Raw genomic sequence first — 17,572 nt, 5'->3', positions numbered from 1 at the left:
TGTGAGACTACACTTCCCGACGGCGACGGACACCAATCCGTCTCTCTGCACAGGATCAGCGTTGCGGAAAATATGATATAACTGTCAAGCTATTGTACGTAGCTTTTATTTTGTAAAAAATACTCGTATTGTCCTGAGAAATGACTACCTTTACCATGCTAGGTAAGCTCGTGAGCGTCTACGGTTGCCATGTTGTATTCATATTATCCCCCAGTTGACGATCTCCTTCTCGAGTCACATAAACAGTGCTTGAGCGAAAAACTCCCAACCTGGCAGGCAAACGAGCCAATTATCCACTTTGTTACTCAAATGCATTAATGGATTCGAATACTACAATAATTTTGGATGAGGGCACTTATGACGACACCGAGACGTGGTGTTTAGCTGTGTTTTACATTCACCTTCGATGTAATGGATTGACTGGGAACGATGACGTCATGCTCTCAATTGCTTTCTGGACGGTTGTCGGTTGTGTGCGCCCATCAAGAAACCATTACGTCATACTGTCAGCTCTTTCCAGTACGATTGTTGTCGGCGTGTTCCCATCCAACCGACAAAGAGACACGTCTGATATTATCTCCGTGTTTTAATTCAGACAACAATGGCACACGCAAAATTCTCTCCGTGTCTTAATTTATAAAACAATCGTACACGTCATTGTGTTGTGGACCTCATTCGCCTCTAAGTGGCAGTACTGAGGTATAGTTTGTAATCAGTTCGAAGCGAGGAAGACACACGGGAAGTTCCACCACCGGTCTCTATTAAAGGTATTTTTGGTCATTTCGCTAATCTATGTTGGTATTTCTTTATTTGCTCCTCTGTAATGTTTTGTGGTGTTTTACCGTCTTTTTGTGTCACCCTCCAACCCCCCCGGGGAGCCGCTTTGTAGTCGCGGAAAACCCAGAGGTCAAGCTAATGCTAATGCTAGTAGCGTTAGCTCGGAGTACTTTCGGTTTTGGAACAAACGTGACAACCGCAGTGTCCCGAACTGTGACCCTTGCAATTACATTCAGGAGCATCGTGATCATTGAATGACGCGAAATTAATCATCGAGGACTGTTGAAATTCCCAGGAACAGTTTTTAATTTGATCGAAACTTGTCGCTCCTATTTTGACAGCAACGTCATCGTGGTGAGGATGGTTCTGAGCGAGGTCCCCGCTGAAAACATCGCGCGTCCTCTCGGCAGAAACGAGGTTATAGGGCTCTTGTTCCGCCTGACCATCTTTGGTGCAGTCACCTACTTCACCATCAAGTGGATGGTGGACGCCATTGACCCCACCCGCAAGCAGAAAGTGGAAGCTCAGAAACAAGTGAGTTCCTGTCCCGGCTTTCTGTGTAGACACGTTATTATTCCCTTCTCTCTGTCTGACAGGCTGAGAAGTTGATGCGGCAGATTGGTGTCAAAGATGTGAAGCTGTCTGAGTACGAGATGAGCATCGCTGCCCACCTGGTTGACCCTCTCAGCATGCAGGTATACACACACACACACACACACATACACAAGTTGTGCAGCATGAGTAAGGCGATGGTGTGCACCTGACATACAGATCACGTGGCGGGACATCGGGGGCCTGGACGAGGTCATCACCGAGCTCCAGGAGACGGTCATCCTGCCCGTCCAAAAGCGTCATCTCTTCCATTCCTCTCGACTGTTGCAGCCTCCTAAAGGTTGCACACCTTGAAGTTGATGGTTGTGCCTTTTACACTGCAGGCCGTAATTGTTGTCATGACAACAGGTGTTCTGCTGTACGGGCCCCCCGGTTGTGGGAAAACGCTGATCGCCAAGGCCACCGCCAAGGAGGCGGGCTTTCGCTTCATCAATCTGCAGCCAAGCACGTTGACCGACAAGTGGTACGGTGAATCGCAGAAGCTCGCTGCCGCTGTCTTCTCGTTGGCGGTCAAACTGCAGCCTTCGGTCATCTTCATTGACGAGATAGGTCGTGCGCACACACACACACACACACACACTATGCTTGACACGATGTAGTAGCTGCAGAATGAAGACACTAAATTTTGTTTGCTTTTGCAGATTCGTTCCTGAGGAATCGCTCCAGTTCGGACCACGAGGCCACGGCCATGATGAAGGCCCAGTTCATGAGTCTGTGGGACGGGCTGGACACAGACCACCACTGTCAGGTGACAAACGGCGTGTGCCGCGTATGCTACGCTAGCACGCACAGACATCGTTAACACTGCGCTCGTGTCAGGTGATCATCATGGGCGCCACCAACCGACCGCAAGATCTGGACTCGGCCATCTTGAGGAGGATGCCCACCAGGTTCCACATCAACCAACCGGTACGCACTTGGCCTTTTAGAAGAGGGGTGGGGGGGTCCAGACTTTTTTTTTCACTGAGGTGTCACATACTGAAAAGTCAAAGGAGGCGGCCATTGTTAGCATTTGAGCTTTGTGGGTTTTTTTTTTTTTTTATTACTTACTAAATGTTTTGGAGTGGAATACAGCCTATTAGTATTTTTTAAAAATGCATATTTTATTTATTGTTGGCCTAAAACAAACATTTTCACCACCTTTCTGTGTGTGTTAGAGTTTGCATCAGCGAGAACAGATCCTCAAACTCATCCTGGAAAACGAGAGCGTGAGTCCCCTGGAAATGATTACTCAACCATCCGCTCAGTCCGATTGGCCCTGACGACCCGTTTGCGTTCACGCAGGTGGACGAGAACGTGCAGCTCTCCGAGGTGGCCAAGGAAACGGAGGGATTCTCAGGAAGCGACCTGAGAGAGATGTGTCGTGATGCCGCCCTTCTATGCGTGCGAGACTTCGTGCACCTTCACGACGACGGGTCGGTGTCCTGCGAATTGACGCGTTGCCGCAGTGTTCCGAGTTATGCAACGTCTCTCTTGTTTTGTCGCTTTCAGCCCGTCGGAGGATTTCATTCGTCCCATCCACACGTCTGACCTGCAGAGGGCCATCGCTAAGATGAAGAAATCCAAGACGGCAGGCGGGCATGGATCCCTGCTGCACGCCGCTCTGGACTAAACACAGCACCCCCCCCCTCACCCCTTTCCGCCCCCCTCTCCCTCCTGCAAGCTTTTTTTTGTGCCAACTTTTTTTTTTATAAAGCCCTCAAGGTTAGCTAATTAGGGTAAGCTGGTGATTAATATTGATTAGCATTTCCTGAAAAACTTGCCTCAAACGCGAAGCTGCTTTGGGGGGCTTTTATTTTGAAATGTGTCCCAACTTAATGTTATTGATTAGTAAACAAGTCATGTACATTGTCAATCATATCATATAAGTTATAAACTTAGGCTGGAAGGACAAAATGTCTTCTTGTTAGACATTTTGTTTCCAGGCTGGAATAAACAGTTTTTTTTTAAGTACATTTCTGAGTTCTAGTGAAAATATCATCACTGTCAGTCACGAAGAGGCCATTTTCAGTGAAACCACACTTCCCCCTCCAAACGTAATGTAAAATGGAGTCCACCAGTGTTTCCCATACATTCATTTATCCAAAATGGCGTCCTAACTGCTTCTTCAGCAGCGGGTCCTGCGACGTGATGATTGGCTGACGCCACATCACAGCTCGGTGTTGGGTCCTCGCCCGGCGGACGTTCCGTGACACTCCTTGTGGAAGTCGCAGCCGTCCAGCAGGTGACGGTACGTTGCGCGGACGTCGCGGTACAGAGGCACGTCCTCCGCCGACAGTCCCGGGAATCGAACCGGGGTCTCGTTGATGAGCAGCTGCAGTCGGGGTCCTCGCTGGCAGTCGTAGAGGACGAAGAGCACGTTGGCGGCGTACGGGACAATTTTGCTGGTTCGGAAACTTCGACCTTGCCATGAAAAAAGCAATGCTGGCGTTGCTATGGAAACACAATGGACACAACACAATGCGGGGCGGAGCTAACCATGCTGTCTGTGGTAGTTGTCTGCAGTGGGCGGAGCTTCATCCTTGTAAAGACCCAGCAGGGAAAGCAGGGGGAGGAGTGTCTCTGCGTGGCCAATCAGGATGGAGGCGGGCTCAGGTGATGCGTCAGTGGACCTAACCAATCCCGACAATACAAAATAAAGTTTTTGTGTATTTTATTGAGGCTTTTCATGTGAAAGAGCCTGACCTGCGGGGTCGTCCGGCCTTGTCGAGGGTCCTGAAGACATGATGGAAGAGCGGGCAGCTTGACAGGCTGTTGATGGCGTGGCCGTGCGCACGCTTCCAGTACTGCTTCAGGTCCGACTTGTACTCCAGCACCTGGTGGGAGAGAACCAGAGATTTTGACCTGTGTGCGGCAGAACCAGAAGACGTCGTACCTGTGCGTCATCTTCGTCAAACAGGAGGCACCATGGCGAGTGCTCGGACTTGATGGCCAGTTCGTAGGAGCACAAGAAGAACGCCGCCTCGAGCAGATCTGCAGGAGATGCACTTTATTGCCGCTTTTTCCCCCTGACTATACATGTGTTGCCACGGTAACCTGGTGTGAAGCTGTCCTCAGGAAGTCCAAGTCTTGCCGCCACTCTCTTCCGTACGCCATCCATCTCATGTCCGTGTTTGAACTTCTTGACCTCCGCCAGCGCCGTGCGGTTGTTCTCCACGCCCTCCACGTAACCACGGCAATGCTCGAAGGAACGCAGAAGTTCATCGTCCACTTGGTGGCTGTAGCGCACGTCTGAGACGGCTGGAATGACCATTTTTTTAGGAGAAGATGAGGAGGACGTGCGGAGCAGAGGACATCATTCATGAATGCGTACGTGACAGGTTGGCTTGCTGGTGAAGACCCTCCTGAAACGCCTCTACGCTGCTGATACAGCGATGCTTGGAGCTGGTCAGCAGACGGACACGCCCCCCTCGCACTTGCTCCTCCCCCAACAAAGATGGCAGCAGCACGGACAGACGCCTCGCTAGGTGGCGCACGTCTTCTCGGCCCTTGTGCACCAGCTGGCCTGAGAAGAAACAGAAGAAACAATGACCATGTTGTTGTTTTATGTACAAAAAACAACTTCACTAATGTATGACGTAACGTCACAGGTTAAAAAAAATGGCCGCTCACCGTCCATGTCGTCGGTGTACCACATTTTCCATCGCTTCAGGATGTCCCTCCTCCATCCGGTGGAGTCTTGCGGACTTTGGCTGCGAACCAACTCGCTGAGCTTGTCGATCGCCCGGACGTTTTTCACGGTCGGGTACCGGCTGCCGTGCCTGACCACCGCGGTTAAGTGAACCGGGGAGCAGCGCTCGCTGCTAGGAGCCCGGAGAACCGACTTATTTACAGACAAAATGTCCCGCAGCAGGTGCGGGTTCACCTCCTCGTAGCGGGTCTTGGTGCCGAAGTGAGAGGCGATGTTCGGGACGTCCGGAAGCGACAAAGCAGAGCAGCAACAGCGAATCATTACAGAGAAAAACAAAAAACTGGGGACCATTTCTAAAACCAGGTGGATTTTTGTTGGGCTTCAACCAAACGCCTTTGTTGCTATGTTGATCTTCCGGTTTGCCCACCTTTGACCTCTCCGGATTCGCTTGCTGATTGGACGACCAAACTAGTCCGGAAACTGAAACCCCCCTGCATTAAAACCTTTTAGAAGCCAGCATATTATTTACCTACCAAGATGTTATAAATAAAGGAAAGAGAAAGTTTCCACTTCCTATACTACAAAATAAAAGCAGCGACCCAAAAAGTAACTCTCGCTCTTTTATTATGTAAACAAGTACTGAACAAACACAATGATAGTTTTGACTTCTCTTCATTCTAAAATACATATGTGCGTATAAAACGAGGTACTGTAGCTTTAAAAAAATGTGCAGCACAGCGCCACCCTGTGGCCACTAAACGCTATCGGCAAATTACGCCCAACAATTAAAAACAATAATTCTCTGTTCACTCACACATCAAAAGCTCTATTTTATACAATAATTATGTATATTACAGTTCATTTTTATGACGTTTAATTCCGCAATTGTTAACACCTATCGAGTGTTTTATTCGTCATGAGTCAGCAGAACGTCTGCATGCGGGACAGCTCGCGATAGCGGCCATCTTTGATGCTCCTGTGACTTCGTGGGCGTGGCGGATGTGGGCTCACCTTATTTACCGCACGGACTTCCTGCCGATGACTCACCTGGGAAGCTAGCTAAGGTTCTAGCTAAGGTATCTATAGCAGGAGGCGGACTCTGCGGGAAACTGATCCTGGACTCTGTGCAGCCCCCTGGCGGCGGGAGAGTGAATTGCTCAGTTGAGTCCTTCGCTGACAGGCATGTTGATGTGCGCCGTGAGCAGCGGCGTGCTGCGCGCCTCGTGCAAAACAAACACCTTGATGATGTCCGAGATGCCCTTGTCACTTGTGCACTCTACCTCGGTCTGGACCGGGTACACGAGTCCCGGCACCAGCAGCGGGATCTTCATGTAGGGCTTGGTCATCCTGTACAGGTTCTCATCAAACAGGAAGGTGATGGCGAGGTTCATGATGGGTCGACACGCCGCCGTGTTCTGCATGTTGAGGGTGAGTTTGAAAGACGGACCCAGGCCCTGGACCACCGCGTTCATCTTGAGTGGTTCGCTGGGGCTGGATGACACCGGCGTCAAACTGGACTCCAGGGCGTTGGCGTAGGCTTTGGCCGCGGCGAGGCGCAGGCGTATCAGGTCCATCTGGAAACCCCGGTGCATGGCCACGCCGTTTTCACGCTCCCTCAGAGTTTGGTCCACGTACAGCTTGGTCTTCTTGGGAACATTGAGACGGATGCTCTGGGCGGCCGGCGGTCCAGGAGTGCTGTCCCGGTCCTCAAATGCGGCGGTCCTCTTCAGGATCTTGACTATCAGGCCGCCACTCTTTGTGGTCATAATGAGGGTCCCGTCCTCACGGCCGTAGCGGCCAAAGCAAATACTCGTCACCACGTCTGGCGTCCTGATGGTACTCAGCAGGTTCTTCTCTCGGTACAGCTGGACATCGCAGTTGGTGAGACCCACCAAAACCGCCTGGAAGCCTCGAGTCGGGAGGTCCATGGCGGCCATGGTGGAGATGGCAGCCGGCAGCACCACCTTCCACAGCTTCTTCCCCTGAGCACGGAACATCACATTGGTAAAACGGGATTTCTCTTTTCACGTGGGAGAGAAACCACCTCGTGACTTTAGACCCCATACAGTTCTTGTACGGGGCCTCAAGTGGCCTCAGGTTTACCTTCTGAGTGAATCCTTGCAGGCTCTGGTCGGTGGTGCCCACCACCACGTTCTTTCCAAGTCTCACCAGGCCCACGGGGTGTGACGACAACTCCACACAGTACTTGGGTCTGTCTGAGTCCCTGAGAGCAGACGCACACCACGTCAGCTGTCAGGTCTACATCGGACTTGGTCACATGCCGACACGATGGACTTGGCATTAAGCCTCCAGCAAGCTGACCTGTCCCGGATCCTGCCTAAGACTTGCTGCAAAGCACCCTGGAAAACGGAAATGATGCTTACCTGCGTAGAATGTAGATGTTTCCGTTACGACACGCCACCGTGATCCGAAACTCCACGTCAAACTGTCCCGTCACGTCCATCATGGTAGGGGGGGCGGGCAGCGCCATCTTCAACATGACCACACGCATACAAAGTATACAAAATTTACAAAGTTTGTACTCACAAGATCATGCTTCACACTTACAGGCCTTCAAAATAAGAGCGGCACACATCCTGTCTAATAGTAAAATAACTGTTTCATAAAGATAGCTTACATTAAGACTAAGTGTAAGTACACGCAAGTGTGCATTTATGCACTCAAAGACAAAGTACACAAGCGTGCACTTATTCACTCAAAGGACTAAATGTAAGTACACGAGTGTGCACTCAAAAATCTGAATTAAATATGAAACTGTGCACTCAAAATGTGCACGTTTGCACTCAAAAGACTAAGTAAGTATGCAAGTGTGAACAGCGAGAAGGAAGTGGTTACCTTTGCCAGGATGATGAAGGCTTCGGGGTCCAACACGTAAACATGGCTGCTCTCGGTGCCGATGACGAGGCAGCTGACGCCGTCTTCGTCAGCCGTGCTTTTCTTCAGGGTTGCGATGCAGGTGATGACAGTCTGTGGTGGCGAGGAGCGTGTGTCATGACGCGTGTGTGTGTGTGCGAGTGTGTGTGATGTTTACCTGTCGTTTGATGGCTTGCTGCTTGTGCAACTGGACAAAGTCGTCCAGGTGCTCGGCGTCCAGTGACAGGAAGTGGAGTGAGCGCACGGACAACGACACGTCTGCCTTCTTCCTGATGCCCTCCAACATCTCCTTCAAGGTCACGGGGTCAATTTGGCCCTCCTTGGCCTGCTGCCACACATCCTGATCAATGACACGACAGCATGGAGAATTGAACCAGCGACCTCACACACACGCGTGACGTAACACGCACACCTGCTCCAGCGCGTTGACATCAAGACCCGGCAGTGTGAACTTGAAGTAAGGCCTCATGTTCTTGTAGACGTAGACGCACGGTCCGGAGGCCACGGCCACGGCGGGGATGCGAGGCTCGTGCAGGTCCATGAAGAAGGCCACAAGGCCAGCGGGCAGGTCCAGCAGGGCGCTCTCGCTGGTGAGCGACGTTCCTCGGTACACCTTCAGCTTCATGGCTGACGAGCCGCTGCCCAAGTCGCCCACCACGAGGCCGCTGTCGCCGTCGCCGCTCAGGTCGGCCAGGTCCACGCACGACGTGAAGGTGTACAGCCCAGCCACCGGGTCGTAGTGGGCATCAAGCCACTTCCTGTCTTCGCCGCTGAACTCGGACATGACGTCGGCGGAAGAGGGGCCCCTGCTACACAACATGGTGGTCAGCTGACATGAACTTATCATCCAGCAAGGCATCATGGAGTCAGGTTTACACAACCTAAAGGACACATCAACAAACCCAGCCTCACAGATGGATATGACGTCATTTTCTGCTTCCTGTATGGAAGGAGGCCAAGTGGTATTGACAGGACATAACTTCCTTCCTCTTGAGGCGTAAGAGCAACATGAAAAGACTACAGTTCATATTTAAACATTGTTAAAACTACTATATGGCGCCATACAGGTGTCTGTGTGGAGATCTACCTTGTTGTCAGCAGCTGACTCGCCGTTGTCAAGGAAACGGACGGGGCGTTCTCCTCTTCCTGCCCAACGCTGCGTGCGTCCTCCAAAAATAAAGTATTTTAATGTTTTAATGCTGCAACAAAACAAAACCGAACAGAACAGAACCACAATGTTCGTGTGTGGCTTCTAATCCGCTAAATCCTCTCCGATCTTATTCAGCCTATCATGCCACTGTCCCCGGCTGATGACGTCACTTCCACACGACGCTACTCAAACCTACATTAAGTAGACATAAACGTTTTTTTCATAATGTAAAAGTAGTACAACTTGACTCACATGTCAGAATAATAATCTGTTGAAAATAACATAATTTTTAGTGTCATGCCTGGCGGCGCTGTGTGTGACGTCCCAGCTAACCGCTCTCCGATTGGTCCTTGCTTGCAGTTTAAAAAGTCGCCCGCGGTGGGTAGTCTAGTTAGCGACGACGCACCGTCTGAAGAATAAAATATATCCAGAGTGAGTTGAGCTTCATTTGGGAAGGCTGTCGGACACATAGGGCTCATATTACAACCAGTCGTTTTTTCTGAATATGTTAAACATGTATATTTTATAAACAAACCCCTGTGGGTTTTCTCGCTCGTCTGGTTGTTGTGGCTAATGCTAACAACAAGGGCAACACCGCCATTCATAGCTAACGGCAGAACTGCTAACTGCAGACATCTGAGTGGGTATGTAAAGATGCATTTGAAACGGCTTGGAATTTTAAAATTCGGAAACCATTGAACAAAGTGAGACTATTCTGTGTGCTGTGAAGCAAAAGGTAAAGCTTGTGTTTATTGGTGTGTTCGCCAGCCAAGATGATGGAGTCTTGTTTAGCTTTGAAACCGGAGAGAGTCGACCCGGTGGAGGTGGGCCACATCAAGAGGGACCTGCTGGAGGAATTCTCCGCTCTTCCGAAGCAGGTCTGTGACGTCATTATTGATCAGCAGTTCACCACGTTATTGATTGATTAAGATTGATGTGATGAGCTTGACGTTTGTTATCAGGACCAAGTTTCCACCAAGTCGGAGAACCTGCAGGTCTACCTGAGGGTTCGACCCTTCACAGCAGCTGAGAATGGAGAGTCACAGGTAACACACACACACAGTTAGAACCTCCTGTATTGTCCAGATATCCTAAAAACATTAATCTAGTACAATAGCAGAATACACATGGAGTAAATACAGTGTTTACATAATACAAATAATCAGGATATTTGGTCCTGACGAAGTTCTAAGTACGCATTTCTTCTGTTGCAAACATGATCAGGACTGCGTGACCATCGAGGGACCAGACACCGTGGTCCTGAAAGCTCCCAGGACCAGTCAAACCAACCGACAGGGTGACAAGCTCCTCCCACAAACGGCTCAAAGGTTTACCTTCACGCAGGTAACCACTCGTACGACTTTGTTGTCTCTGTGGCGATGTGTGAGATGGTGTCACTTCCTGGCAGGTGTTTGGGCCAGATGCCAGTCAAAGGAGAGTTTTTGAAGGGTCAGTCCATGGCTTAGTCCGAGATGTTCTTGAAGGAGAAAACTGCCTGGTGTTCACTTACGGAGTCACCAATGCCGGAAAAACCTTCACGTTTCTCGGTCAGGGAAGCAACAAACGCAATATCTGTCACGCTGTGTGTCTGTGTCACTCTATATGTGTGGGTGTGGGTGTCTCCAGGTCCGGACCATGACAGTGGTCTCCTGCCCAGGTCGCTGTGGGTCATCTTCAACAGCATTGAAGATCGGCTGTACACACGCTGCGATCTGAAACCTCAGCGCTGTCGAGACTTCAGCCGACTGACTCCGGATCAGCAGACGGCTGAGAGCAATACCAAGAAGAACCTGCTCAGGATGCTTAAAGAGGTAGCGCACACGCACCATCACATGAGAGACGTGTGGAAGTTGGAGGAAGTTGTCGTTCTGATTCATGTGTTTGTGTGCCCCCCCCCCCCCTTTCCAGAATGTGACGTCTGCTCGATCAACTTTTCTCGACAGTAACTTGTTTTGTTTTTTTTTTTGCTGGATATTTTTGGAACTAATGTCATTCAACCAACACACAACAGGATGTGTCGTTATTTAGTGTTTTTTTTTTTTTTTTGGCAGGCTCGTCCCTCAGCTCCGAATGCAGTGTCAACAGTGTCGGTGACGGCGACAAGTTCTGTCTGGACGTCCCCTCGACTGTTGGATTCTCAGTTTGGGTTTCATTCTGTGAGATTTACAACGACAATATTCACGACCTGCTGGACCAGGTGACACACACACACACACAACATAGGTTCTGATTAGTAGATGGGGTTTCTATAATAACACAAATGTGATTCGTGCACATTGTCATGTTTCTAACATGTCACTTGCCTGATTGGCTGATGGGCTCATGTGACCTTGTGTTCAGGTCCCTGGTGGACACATCAAGAGGACGGTGCTCCGTCTGTCTCAGGACGTCAAAGGAAATTCCTTCATTAAAGGTAACGTACGATGCCTCCAGCTTCCAACACACACACATTTCAAGAACCACATCTCCGTCGCGTGTGTCCAGATCTGAAGTGGATCCAGGTGAACAGCACTGAAGAGGCCTACAGGGTGATGAAGATCGGAAAGAAGAACCAGTGCTGCTACTCCACCAGGCTCAATCATCTGTCCAGCAGGAGGTGGGCCACTTCCTGTTTCCTTCTCGTTGTGTCCTACCGGCACCGGTACCCAGTCGTCACTTTGTTTGTGCAGCCACAGCATCTTCTCCATCAGGATCCTCAGAGTGGACCACAGCGGCGTTCCCAGAGTCCTCGGCATTAGCGAGTGAGTGCCGCCCGTCGATTGTCACGCCTCCACCGAGTGTGTGTCGAACCGTGTGCGTTTGTGCGTGTCCAGGCTTGCCCTGTGCGACCTGGCCGGCTCCGAGCGCTGCTCTCGCACACACAACACGGGAGAGCGCCTGAAGGAGGCGGGAAACATCAACAGCTCCCTGTTGACGCTCGGGAAGTGTATCAACGCCATGAGGCTCAACCAGCACGCCAAGTATGTTGTGTGTGTGTGGGGGGGGACGGGGGGTGCTGCAGAAAATTATACATTGTCCACCTCTGCAGGTTCCAGCACCATGTCCCCTTCAGGGAGTCCAAATTGACACATTTCCTGCAGTTCTTCTTCTGTGGTGCCGGCAAGGTGACCATGGTGGTCAACATTAACCAGAGTGCCTCCTGCGTGGACGAAACGCTTAACGTCCTCAAGTTCTCTGCCCTTGCCCAGAAGGTGCTGCCTTCACATTTGCCGTCATTCCTTCACCAATGCATGGCAGCCTCTGTTAGCGTGTACTTCTGTCTTTGTCCTGTAGGTGGTGGTGTTGAACACGAGGCCCGTCAGCCTGGACGTCGCCTCCCACAGGTCGGCTATGGAATTATCCATCCTCATCGATGAGGCGGACCAGCGCAGGAACATGATGATGGGACGCGGTCGCAAGAGCTCGCTGCTCCACTGGGAGACCAGTCTAGAAGACGTCCTGGAGGACGAGTACGATGAAGAGCCGGATGAGGACAAAGAGTCAGAGGAGGAGAGTCTGATGGAGGGAACGGTGCTGGAGGCTGGAGATGCGGAGGGGAACAAGACCATGGAGGAAGAGGAGAAGGTAGATGGTCTTCACATCAACGACCGTGGACACAGCTTAAGAGCATCAGGTGGGATTCCTTGGCTTTTCACCCGCCGCGTCATCTGTGTGTCAGTCGGACAGGGAGGCGGTGTTGCGTTTAGTCCTGGAGGCTCAGATCAGAGAAGAAGTCAGCGCTGAGTTCATGGAGCTCTTCAGCAAGATGGAGAAAGACTACAGGTGAGGAACATGACCCAACAAAGACCATCAGTGCCTCTCGCACGCCGGCGTCTGACGCTGTGTTGATGTTGCATCAGCGAGCGTCTGGAGAAGGAGCGCGAGGTCCTGGAAGAGCGCGCCGAGAAGAAACTGGAGATACTGAAGAACCTGGTCAGCAAGACCGCCGACTTGTCCGATAGCGTCCTGTGTCCCGCCAAGGTGAGTGCATCCTTTTTCGATCGCGGGCGAGTCCCGTAGCATCGCGTTGCCTGAGAGCGCTGCTGATTGGCCGTTGAAGGAGGAGCAGGCGGCGCTGTTGGAGGGAATCATCAGTTCCGTGAGCGAAGACCTGGAGAAGATCAGAGCAGACGCTGTGAGCATGCACCAATGTCTGAGCGAGCACACGCATGTTGCAGGTGCGTGCACGCCAGCAACACACTGCGAGCAAAAGCCATGACCTTTGACCCTGTGTGCGGTTCCCCCTGCAGAGCTGGAGAAGCGACAGTCGGGTGTCCAAAGCCTGCATGCTATCGAGGTGTGCTGACTTTCTTCTTCTGTGGTTTGCGGAGTGCAATGGATGTGATTAAGGTTGGACTCCATGTTTGCAGACACCCGGGACCTCTGAGCCAATGGACACGAGCCAGCAAGACCACCGCATCCCGGACCGCGTACCACACGTACAAGCCCCTCCCACTTACCCCCTACGACCAATCAGTGATTTGGAAGTTGAGGGCGAAAGGATGAGCACCAAGATAGGTGAGCCAGTGGTCATGTGGAGCGCTTCACCAAAACCAAGCCGTTGTTTGAACCCCGCCTGCCGCTCAGTGCTGCTGGAGGAAAAGCACAGGAAGGAGCTGAGCGAGAACCAGGAGAAGAGGACGGAGTTGGAGGCGGAGCTAAAGCAGCGGCAGATAGAAGTTCAGAAGTTGAAGGAGGAGGTGCAGAAATTGTCAGGTGGGCGCCGTGAGAGCAGTTTGATGCGACACGGATGATGTCACTTCCTTACCATGACACTTCCCGCAGCCCGAGAGGACGAGTGTCCAAACTGCGACGCCGTTGTGTCGACGCTCGAGCTGGAGCGGCGGGAAACATCCAGGCTGACGAAGGAGAACAAAGCCTTGGTGAACGGCATCTTCCAGCTTCAGACGGAGGTCCCGATCCTCCTCTTCTTTCTTGCTCACTCCCCAGCGAGCATTAGCATTAGCATTAGCATCTCACGGGGCGCCTTGTCTTGCAGGTTACCGACCTTCAGCGCCAGCTCAGACGGGAAACCGAAGGAGTCGCCAGCATGTCTGAGGAGCTCGCCGCCGTGAAGGCCTGCCTCCAAGGCCGTGAGAGCCAATCAGACGTGAAAGCTCAGCAAGTCAAGGTAGCCATATTGTTCACGATGGACGTGTCGCTGCAGTACGCGCTTTGACCCGATTGCGTCTGACTCAGGAGTGGGAGGGTCTTAGCGCCGGCACCAGCCAGTTCCACGCCAACATGGCCGAGCTGAGAAAGGAGAGCCAGGCGGCGCTGGAAAGATCCGCCCACAAATCCAAACTGATCCAAGAGCTGCAGCAGGAGAAGGATCGACTGGAGGAACGACTTGCGCTCAGGTCAGGTGACCTTTTGATGATTGATTGTTCTTGTTATGATAGCTGCTCGTCTTTCTGCAGAGATGAGGAGTGTCATCAGCTCAGCCTGGAACTGGCCAATCAGAAAGGAGAACACTCCTGGCAGCTGCAGAGCCTGAGGGCGGAGCTTGAGCTAGAAGAAGGAGCTCTTCGCAGGAAGTTGGAGGAGACGGTTAGAAAGGAGGAGATGAGGAAGAGCGAGGACCAGAAACAAATAGGAGGTGATTCGTCATAGAGTAAGACCGCAATGCGTGCGGATTGTAACATACGTGTGTGTGTGTGTTTATGTCAGAGCTTCAACGTCTCCTCTGCGAGAAGGAGAACCGTCTGGAGGAACTTGTGAGGCAGACGGACACAATGAGACAAGGTGACTGTCTCCAGCGGCGAGGTGGCGGCCTCCCATCATCAACTCTTCCACTGACTCCACCCACTTTCCTCGCCACCAGAAATGGCGCGTGTGACGGAAGAGCTGCAGAGCAGGGAGGCGGAGGAGCGAAAGGAAAACGAGGAGCCGAGGACGGCGCAGAAGCTGTCCCTGCAGGCGAGGAAGCACAGACGGCGACAGGAAGTGGACCAAAGCAAAGAGCTCGGGCCCATGGAGTACCACGCGCAGGTCCGTCACCATGACAACGTTGCACTCATGATATCACGTGAAGTATGAATCGTGGATGTGTGTGAGCAGGAACACGTTCATGTCGCCGCTTTGAGGAATGATGTGGTCGACCTAGCCAACATGGCCGACATGCCGACGTCAAAGGGCAAAAGGGTCGCCAGGAAGAGGAAGAGCTGTGAGGTCGAGGTAGGCGTGGAAAAACTATTTTTCATTTCATTAAAGTGAACCCTGAAAGACGTTTGGGACACTCGGTTTCAGAAGGCGTGGTAAAACTGCCCCTTTGTGATGTCACAGAGGGCAGACTTCCTTATATGGGTGTGGCTGTAAGCCTGATACACTCTCTGCCCTCCCCTTCAAGCTCTGCGTCTGTATTTATGTTGCTAGCAATGGCTAATAAAGGAAAGCTACATTTGCTTCCAATTCCCAAAAACGCCACCGTCAGGCACAAGTGGTTGGAGGTCCTGATTCCCTACCAGCATTTTAATCTGGCAATGGCATTTCACCCTGGACTGTTTGGTGAACATGGGCCACTATGCTGCTGGACTAGCCCAAAAACCTAAGCCCTACGCCTTGCCAACGTTACTTGGTGGTGTGGAAGAGTCAGAAGAGCAAGCAGGAAGTAACAGTTTATTAGTGTTCATTTATAACTGTTTTTATTCAGTTTATTACTCGTCTGTGTAGCATTATAGAGTGTGCATACAGGGAGCGGGGTTTGCTAAAAGGCGTTTCCCACCACAATTAGTGGCCACATTAGACGCTAAAATGTTGAAGCTACTTACCTTCGAGAGACTTCCTGAAGTAACCTTTGTCTCTACTTCTGGATCGTATCGGCGTTTATAATCGACTCCTATAGCGTTCACAGCTAGCAGTACAAAATGGAAGTCCTCTTAGGCACTTCCAGTGGGCGTGCCTGGAGGCGCACCGTGGGTGGAATACATTAAAACAGACCATTTTCGCTGGAACCACAAAATCCCCCCAAAATACAGCTGAATAGGTGCAGATTCAGGAAGAGCGTGAAAGCTGTGTGTAGCTAGGAGTCCACAACTCCAATACAAAAGGCTGAACACTTGCTAAACCAACATTGTACACTCGGTGTGTGTGTTTTAGGGGTTGGTGTCAAGCGGCAGCAAGCGAAACAGGCGCAGAGCGAACGTGGGAAACACGACACAGGTGAGATGTGCGCTACGATTGGTCAAGTCACTTCCTGGATGAGAGGATCATGACTAAAGTTACCCTCTGCTGCAGCAAACCCTCGACACGCCGAAGACGCACACGCTCAACGACGGGAACCACAAGTTGCCGTCTGCGCTGCTCTGCACAGGTGAGATGAGTCATCAGCTCTTTGATCAACGGCGCCGGCGATCCTTCCCCCGACATCACTATACGAGCGTATCTTTTGATAGTTGAACCTCACGTCGTCGTCGTCGCCGCCACCGCGGCGAGCAAACCCAAGAGAGGACGGAAGAAGCTGTACAAGGATGACTGCACGCCGCTGCTCACCTCTCCAAACATGGTCAGTTTGACCTCTGCTTCACCTTGACGGGCTCGCCTCGGACGTGTTGACATGCGAGCGCGTGTACGTTTGTGTTCAGGCTTTCGGAGGTGCCGATGAGGAGAAGGAGAGCGACCACATGATCATCAAGCGCCAACTGCGCTCCAAGAACAGGAAGTGACATCAGACCGAGCAGAGCTGTTGAAAAGTCATTGTGAAGAGTTTAAATAAATGTTTTTTTTTCTATTTTGTAAGTTTTGTAATGTTTTTCTTGAAAGCGTGACAACTTTTTTTAGCGTTGCACCGACGTCAACACGTCCAGTATTGGGCTCCACTCTGATTGGTTCTTCTGGTTTTCAGCCAAAGTCAACCAGTAGTTGGCGTTGGGCTCCCCTGCGGTTATTGCCATTAACTTCCTGTGCTGATGTATTGATTTAGAGCAGGGGTCTCAAACACGCGGCCCGCGGGCCATATGTGGCCCGCAGGACACTAGTTTGAGGCCCCCGCCTTGATATGAAAATTTAATGTTAGTGCGGCCCGCGCAAGTTTGATATGGATGCTGTATGGTATCATGTACTCAGAAAAAATTATTACGTTTGATTAATGTTCATGTTAAAGGTTAAATAGCTGTTAATAGTTATCCTCCCTATCCGTGTGGAAGTGGTAAGTCTTTGGCTATTTAAGTTTAAAGGAAATAACTTGGAGGCTACAGTTTAGGTCGCTAGCTCTCTAGTTTGCGAGTTAGCACGTGTCTCAAGACCCTGCAGTTGCGCAATATGTTGTAAATAAAAAGAGTATAAATGTGACTATAGTCGTGTTTTGTCATGTCTACAGGGCTCTAATAATGCTTTGTTCATTTTAATCTGAAAAAAATCATTTGTCTACCCACCAACTATATGTGGTTTCTTAAGTTTTTATTATTTGCTGTTTTATTATTATATTTATTTATTACTGATTGATTGATTTTTTTTATTCTTGATTTGTTTATTTATTTTTCATCTTATTTTGTGTAGAAAAATAAAAATTAAGATATTTGAGAACAGTG

The 17,572-nt window shown here is 50.8% G+C and overlaps 4 protein-coding genes across 6 annotated transcripts; 2 read left to right on the top strand and 2 right to left on the bottom strand.

The window, feature by feature from the left end:
• Positions 1-139: 139 nt before the first annotated feature.
• atad1b (ATPase family AAA domain containing 1b) lies at positions 140-3,336 on the top strand. 2 transcript variants are annotated; one of them, XM_058069279.2, is made up of 10 exons: positions 140-162; positions 1,119-1,311; positions 1,374-1,472; positions 1,549-1,669; positions 1,738-1,938; positions 2,031-2,137; positions 2,209-2,298; positions 2,547-2,597; positions 2,674-2,804; positions 2,881-3,336. In XM_058069279.2, exons 2-10 carry the CDS (start codon positions 1,138-1,140, stop codon positions 2,999-3,001), a joined length of 1,095 nt encoding a protein of 364 aa, XP_057925262.2. In that variant the 5' UTR covers positions 140-162; positions 1,119-1,137; the 3' UTR covers positions 3,002-3,336. The 2 variants fall into 2 exon arrangements, with proteins under 2 accessions (XP_057925262.2, XP_057925261.2); XM_058069278.2 differs by lacking the exon at positions 140-162 and adding an exon at positions 529-767.
• On the bottom strand, positions 3,152-5,536 carry minpp1b (multiple inositol-polyphosphate phosphatase 1b). Its single transcript, XM_058069264.2, has 7 exons — positions 5,002-5,536; positions 4,703-4,894; positions 4,426-4,629; positions 4,265-4,362; positions 4,075-4,205; positions 3,868-4,001; positions 3,152-3,792 (listed from the first exon to the last, which is right to left on the bottom strand). Exons 1-7 carry the CDS (start codon positions 5,369-5,371, stop codon positions 3,539-3,541), a joined length of 1,383 nt encoding a protein of 460 aa, XP_057925247.2. The 5' UTR covers positions 5,372-5,536; the 3' UTR covers positions 3,152-3,538.
• Positions 5,537-5,627: 91 nt separating this feature from the next.
• On the bottom strand, positions 5,628-9,232 carry bbs1 (Bardet-Biedl syndrome 1). 2 transcript variants are annotated; one of them, XM_058069262.2, is made up of 7 exons: positions 9,003-9,232; positions 8,328-8,721; positions 8,073-8,255; positions 7,877-8,008; positions 7,405-7,511; positions 7,124-7,244; positions 5,628-7,002 (listed from the first exon to the last, which is right to left on the bottom strand). In XM_058069262.2, the coding sequence occupies exons 2-7, from the start codon at positions 8,697-8,699 to the stop codon at positions 6,178-6,180; spliced, it is 1,740 nt and encodes a 579-aa protein (XP_057925245.2). In that variant the 5' UTR covers positions 8,700-8,721; positions 9,003-9,232; the 3' UTR covers positions 5,628-6,177. The 2 variants fall into 2 exon arrangements, with proteins under 2 accessions (XP_057925245.2, XP_057925244.2); XM_058069261.2 differs by having other exon boundaries at positions 8,328-8,724; positions 9,003-9,231.
• Positions 9,233-9,363: 131 nt separating this feature from the next.
• Positions 9,364-16,781, top strand: LOC131126568 (kinesin-like protein KIF20B). The gene is made up of 31 exons (XM_058069245.2): positions 9,364-9,709; positions 9,834-9,943; positions 10,028-10,111; positions 10,290-10,409; positions 10,474-10,612; positions 10,692-10,876; positions 10,974-11,007; positions 11,117-11,262; positions 11,406-11,478; positions 11,550-11,661; positions 11,735-11,806; positions 11,879-12,025; positions 12,094-12,256; positions 12,339-12,629; positions 12,724-12,827; positions 12,905-13,025; positions 13,105-13,222; positions 13,295-13,341; positions 13,415-13,562; positions 13,632-13,760; positions 13,830-13,957; positions 14,044-14,175; positions 14,244-14,404; positions 14,465-14,643; positions 14,715-14,789; positions 14,869-15,035; positions 15,105-15,221; positions 16,143-16,205; positions 16,281-16,356; positions 16,439-16,548; positions 16,628-16,781. Exons 2-31 carry the CDS (start codon positions 9,839-9,841, stop codon positions 16,706-16,708), a joined length of 3,627 nt encoding a protein of 1,208 aa, XP_057925228.2. The 5' UTR covers positions 9,364-9,709; positions 9,834-9,838; the 3' UTR covers positions 16,709-16,781.
• The last annotated feature ends 791 nt before the right edge of the window (positions 16,782-17,572 follow it).

Source organism: Doryrhamphus excisus, linkage group LG6 (assembly GCF_037039965.1).
Source record: "Doryrhamphus excisus strain RoL-2023G ecotype Guam linkage group LG6, RoL_Dexc_Guam_v1.1, whole genome shotgun sequence".
Classification (NCBI taxonomy): domain Eukaryota; kingdom Metazoa; phylum Chordata; class Actinopteri; order Syngnathiformes; family Syngnathidae; genus Doryrhamphus; species Doryrhamphus excisus.
The sequence above is the reverse complement of the archived record's forward strand: the minus strand, read 5'-3'. Positions and strand labels throughout refer to the sequence as shown.

Excerpts from the sequence above, each read along its gene's own strand:
- atad1b (XM_058069279.2), top strand. The coding sequence starts at position 1,138 with ATGGTTCTGAGCGAGGTCCCCGCTGAAAACATCGCGCGTCCTCTCGGC. Across the intron at positions 1,939-2,030 it reads CATCTTCATTGACGAGATAG|ATTCGTTCCTGAGGAATCGC; the intron begins GTCGTGCGCACA and ends TTGCTTTTGCAG. Across the intron at positions 2,805-2,880 it reads GTGCACCTTCACGACGACGG|CCCGTCGGAGGATTTCATTC; the intron begins GTCGGTGTCCTG and ends TGTCGCTTTCAG.
- minpp1b (XM_058069264.2), bottom strand. The coding sequence starts at position 5,371 with ATGGTCCCCAGTTTTTTGTTTTTCTCTGTAATGATTCGCTGTTGCTGC. Across the intron at positions 4,363-4,425 it reads TGAGGACAGCTTCACACCAG|ATCTGCTCGAGGCGGCGTTC; the intron begins GTTACCGTGGCA and ends CATCTCCTGCAG. Across the intron at positions 4,206-4,264 it reads TTGACGAAGATGACGCACAG|GTGCTGGAGTACAAGTCGGA; the intron begins GTACGACGTCTT and ends CTCTCCCACCAG.
- LOC131126568 (XM_058069245.2), top strand. The coding sequence starts at position 9,839 with ATGATGGAGTCTTGTTTAGCTTTGAAACCGGAGAGAGTCGACCCGGTG. Across the intron at positions 12,630-12,723 it reads CCATGGAGGAAGAGGAGAAG|TCGGACAGGGAGGCGGTGTT; the intron begins GTAGATGGTCTT and ends TCTGTGTGTCAG. Across the intron at positions 13,563-13,631 it reads AAGGATGAGCACCAAGATAG|TGCTGCTGGAGGAAAAGCAC; the intron begins GTGAGCCAGTGG and ends CCTGCCGCTCAG.
- bbs1 (XM_058069262.2), bottom strand. The coding sequence starts at position 8,699 with ATGTCCGAGTTCAGCGGCGAAGACAGGAAGTGGCTTGATGCCCACTAC. Across the intron at positions 8,256-8,327 it reads ATGTCAACGCGCTGGAGCAG|GATGTGTGGCAGCAGGCCAA; the intron begins GTGTGCGTGTTA and ends GTCATTGATCAG. Across the intron at positions 8,009-8,072 it reads AGCAAGCCATCAAACGACAG|ACTGTCATCACCTGCATCGC; the intron begins GTAAACATCACA and ends TCGCCACCACAG.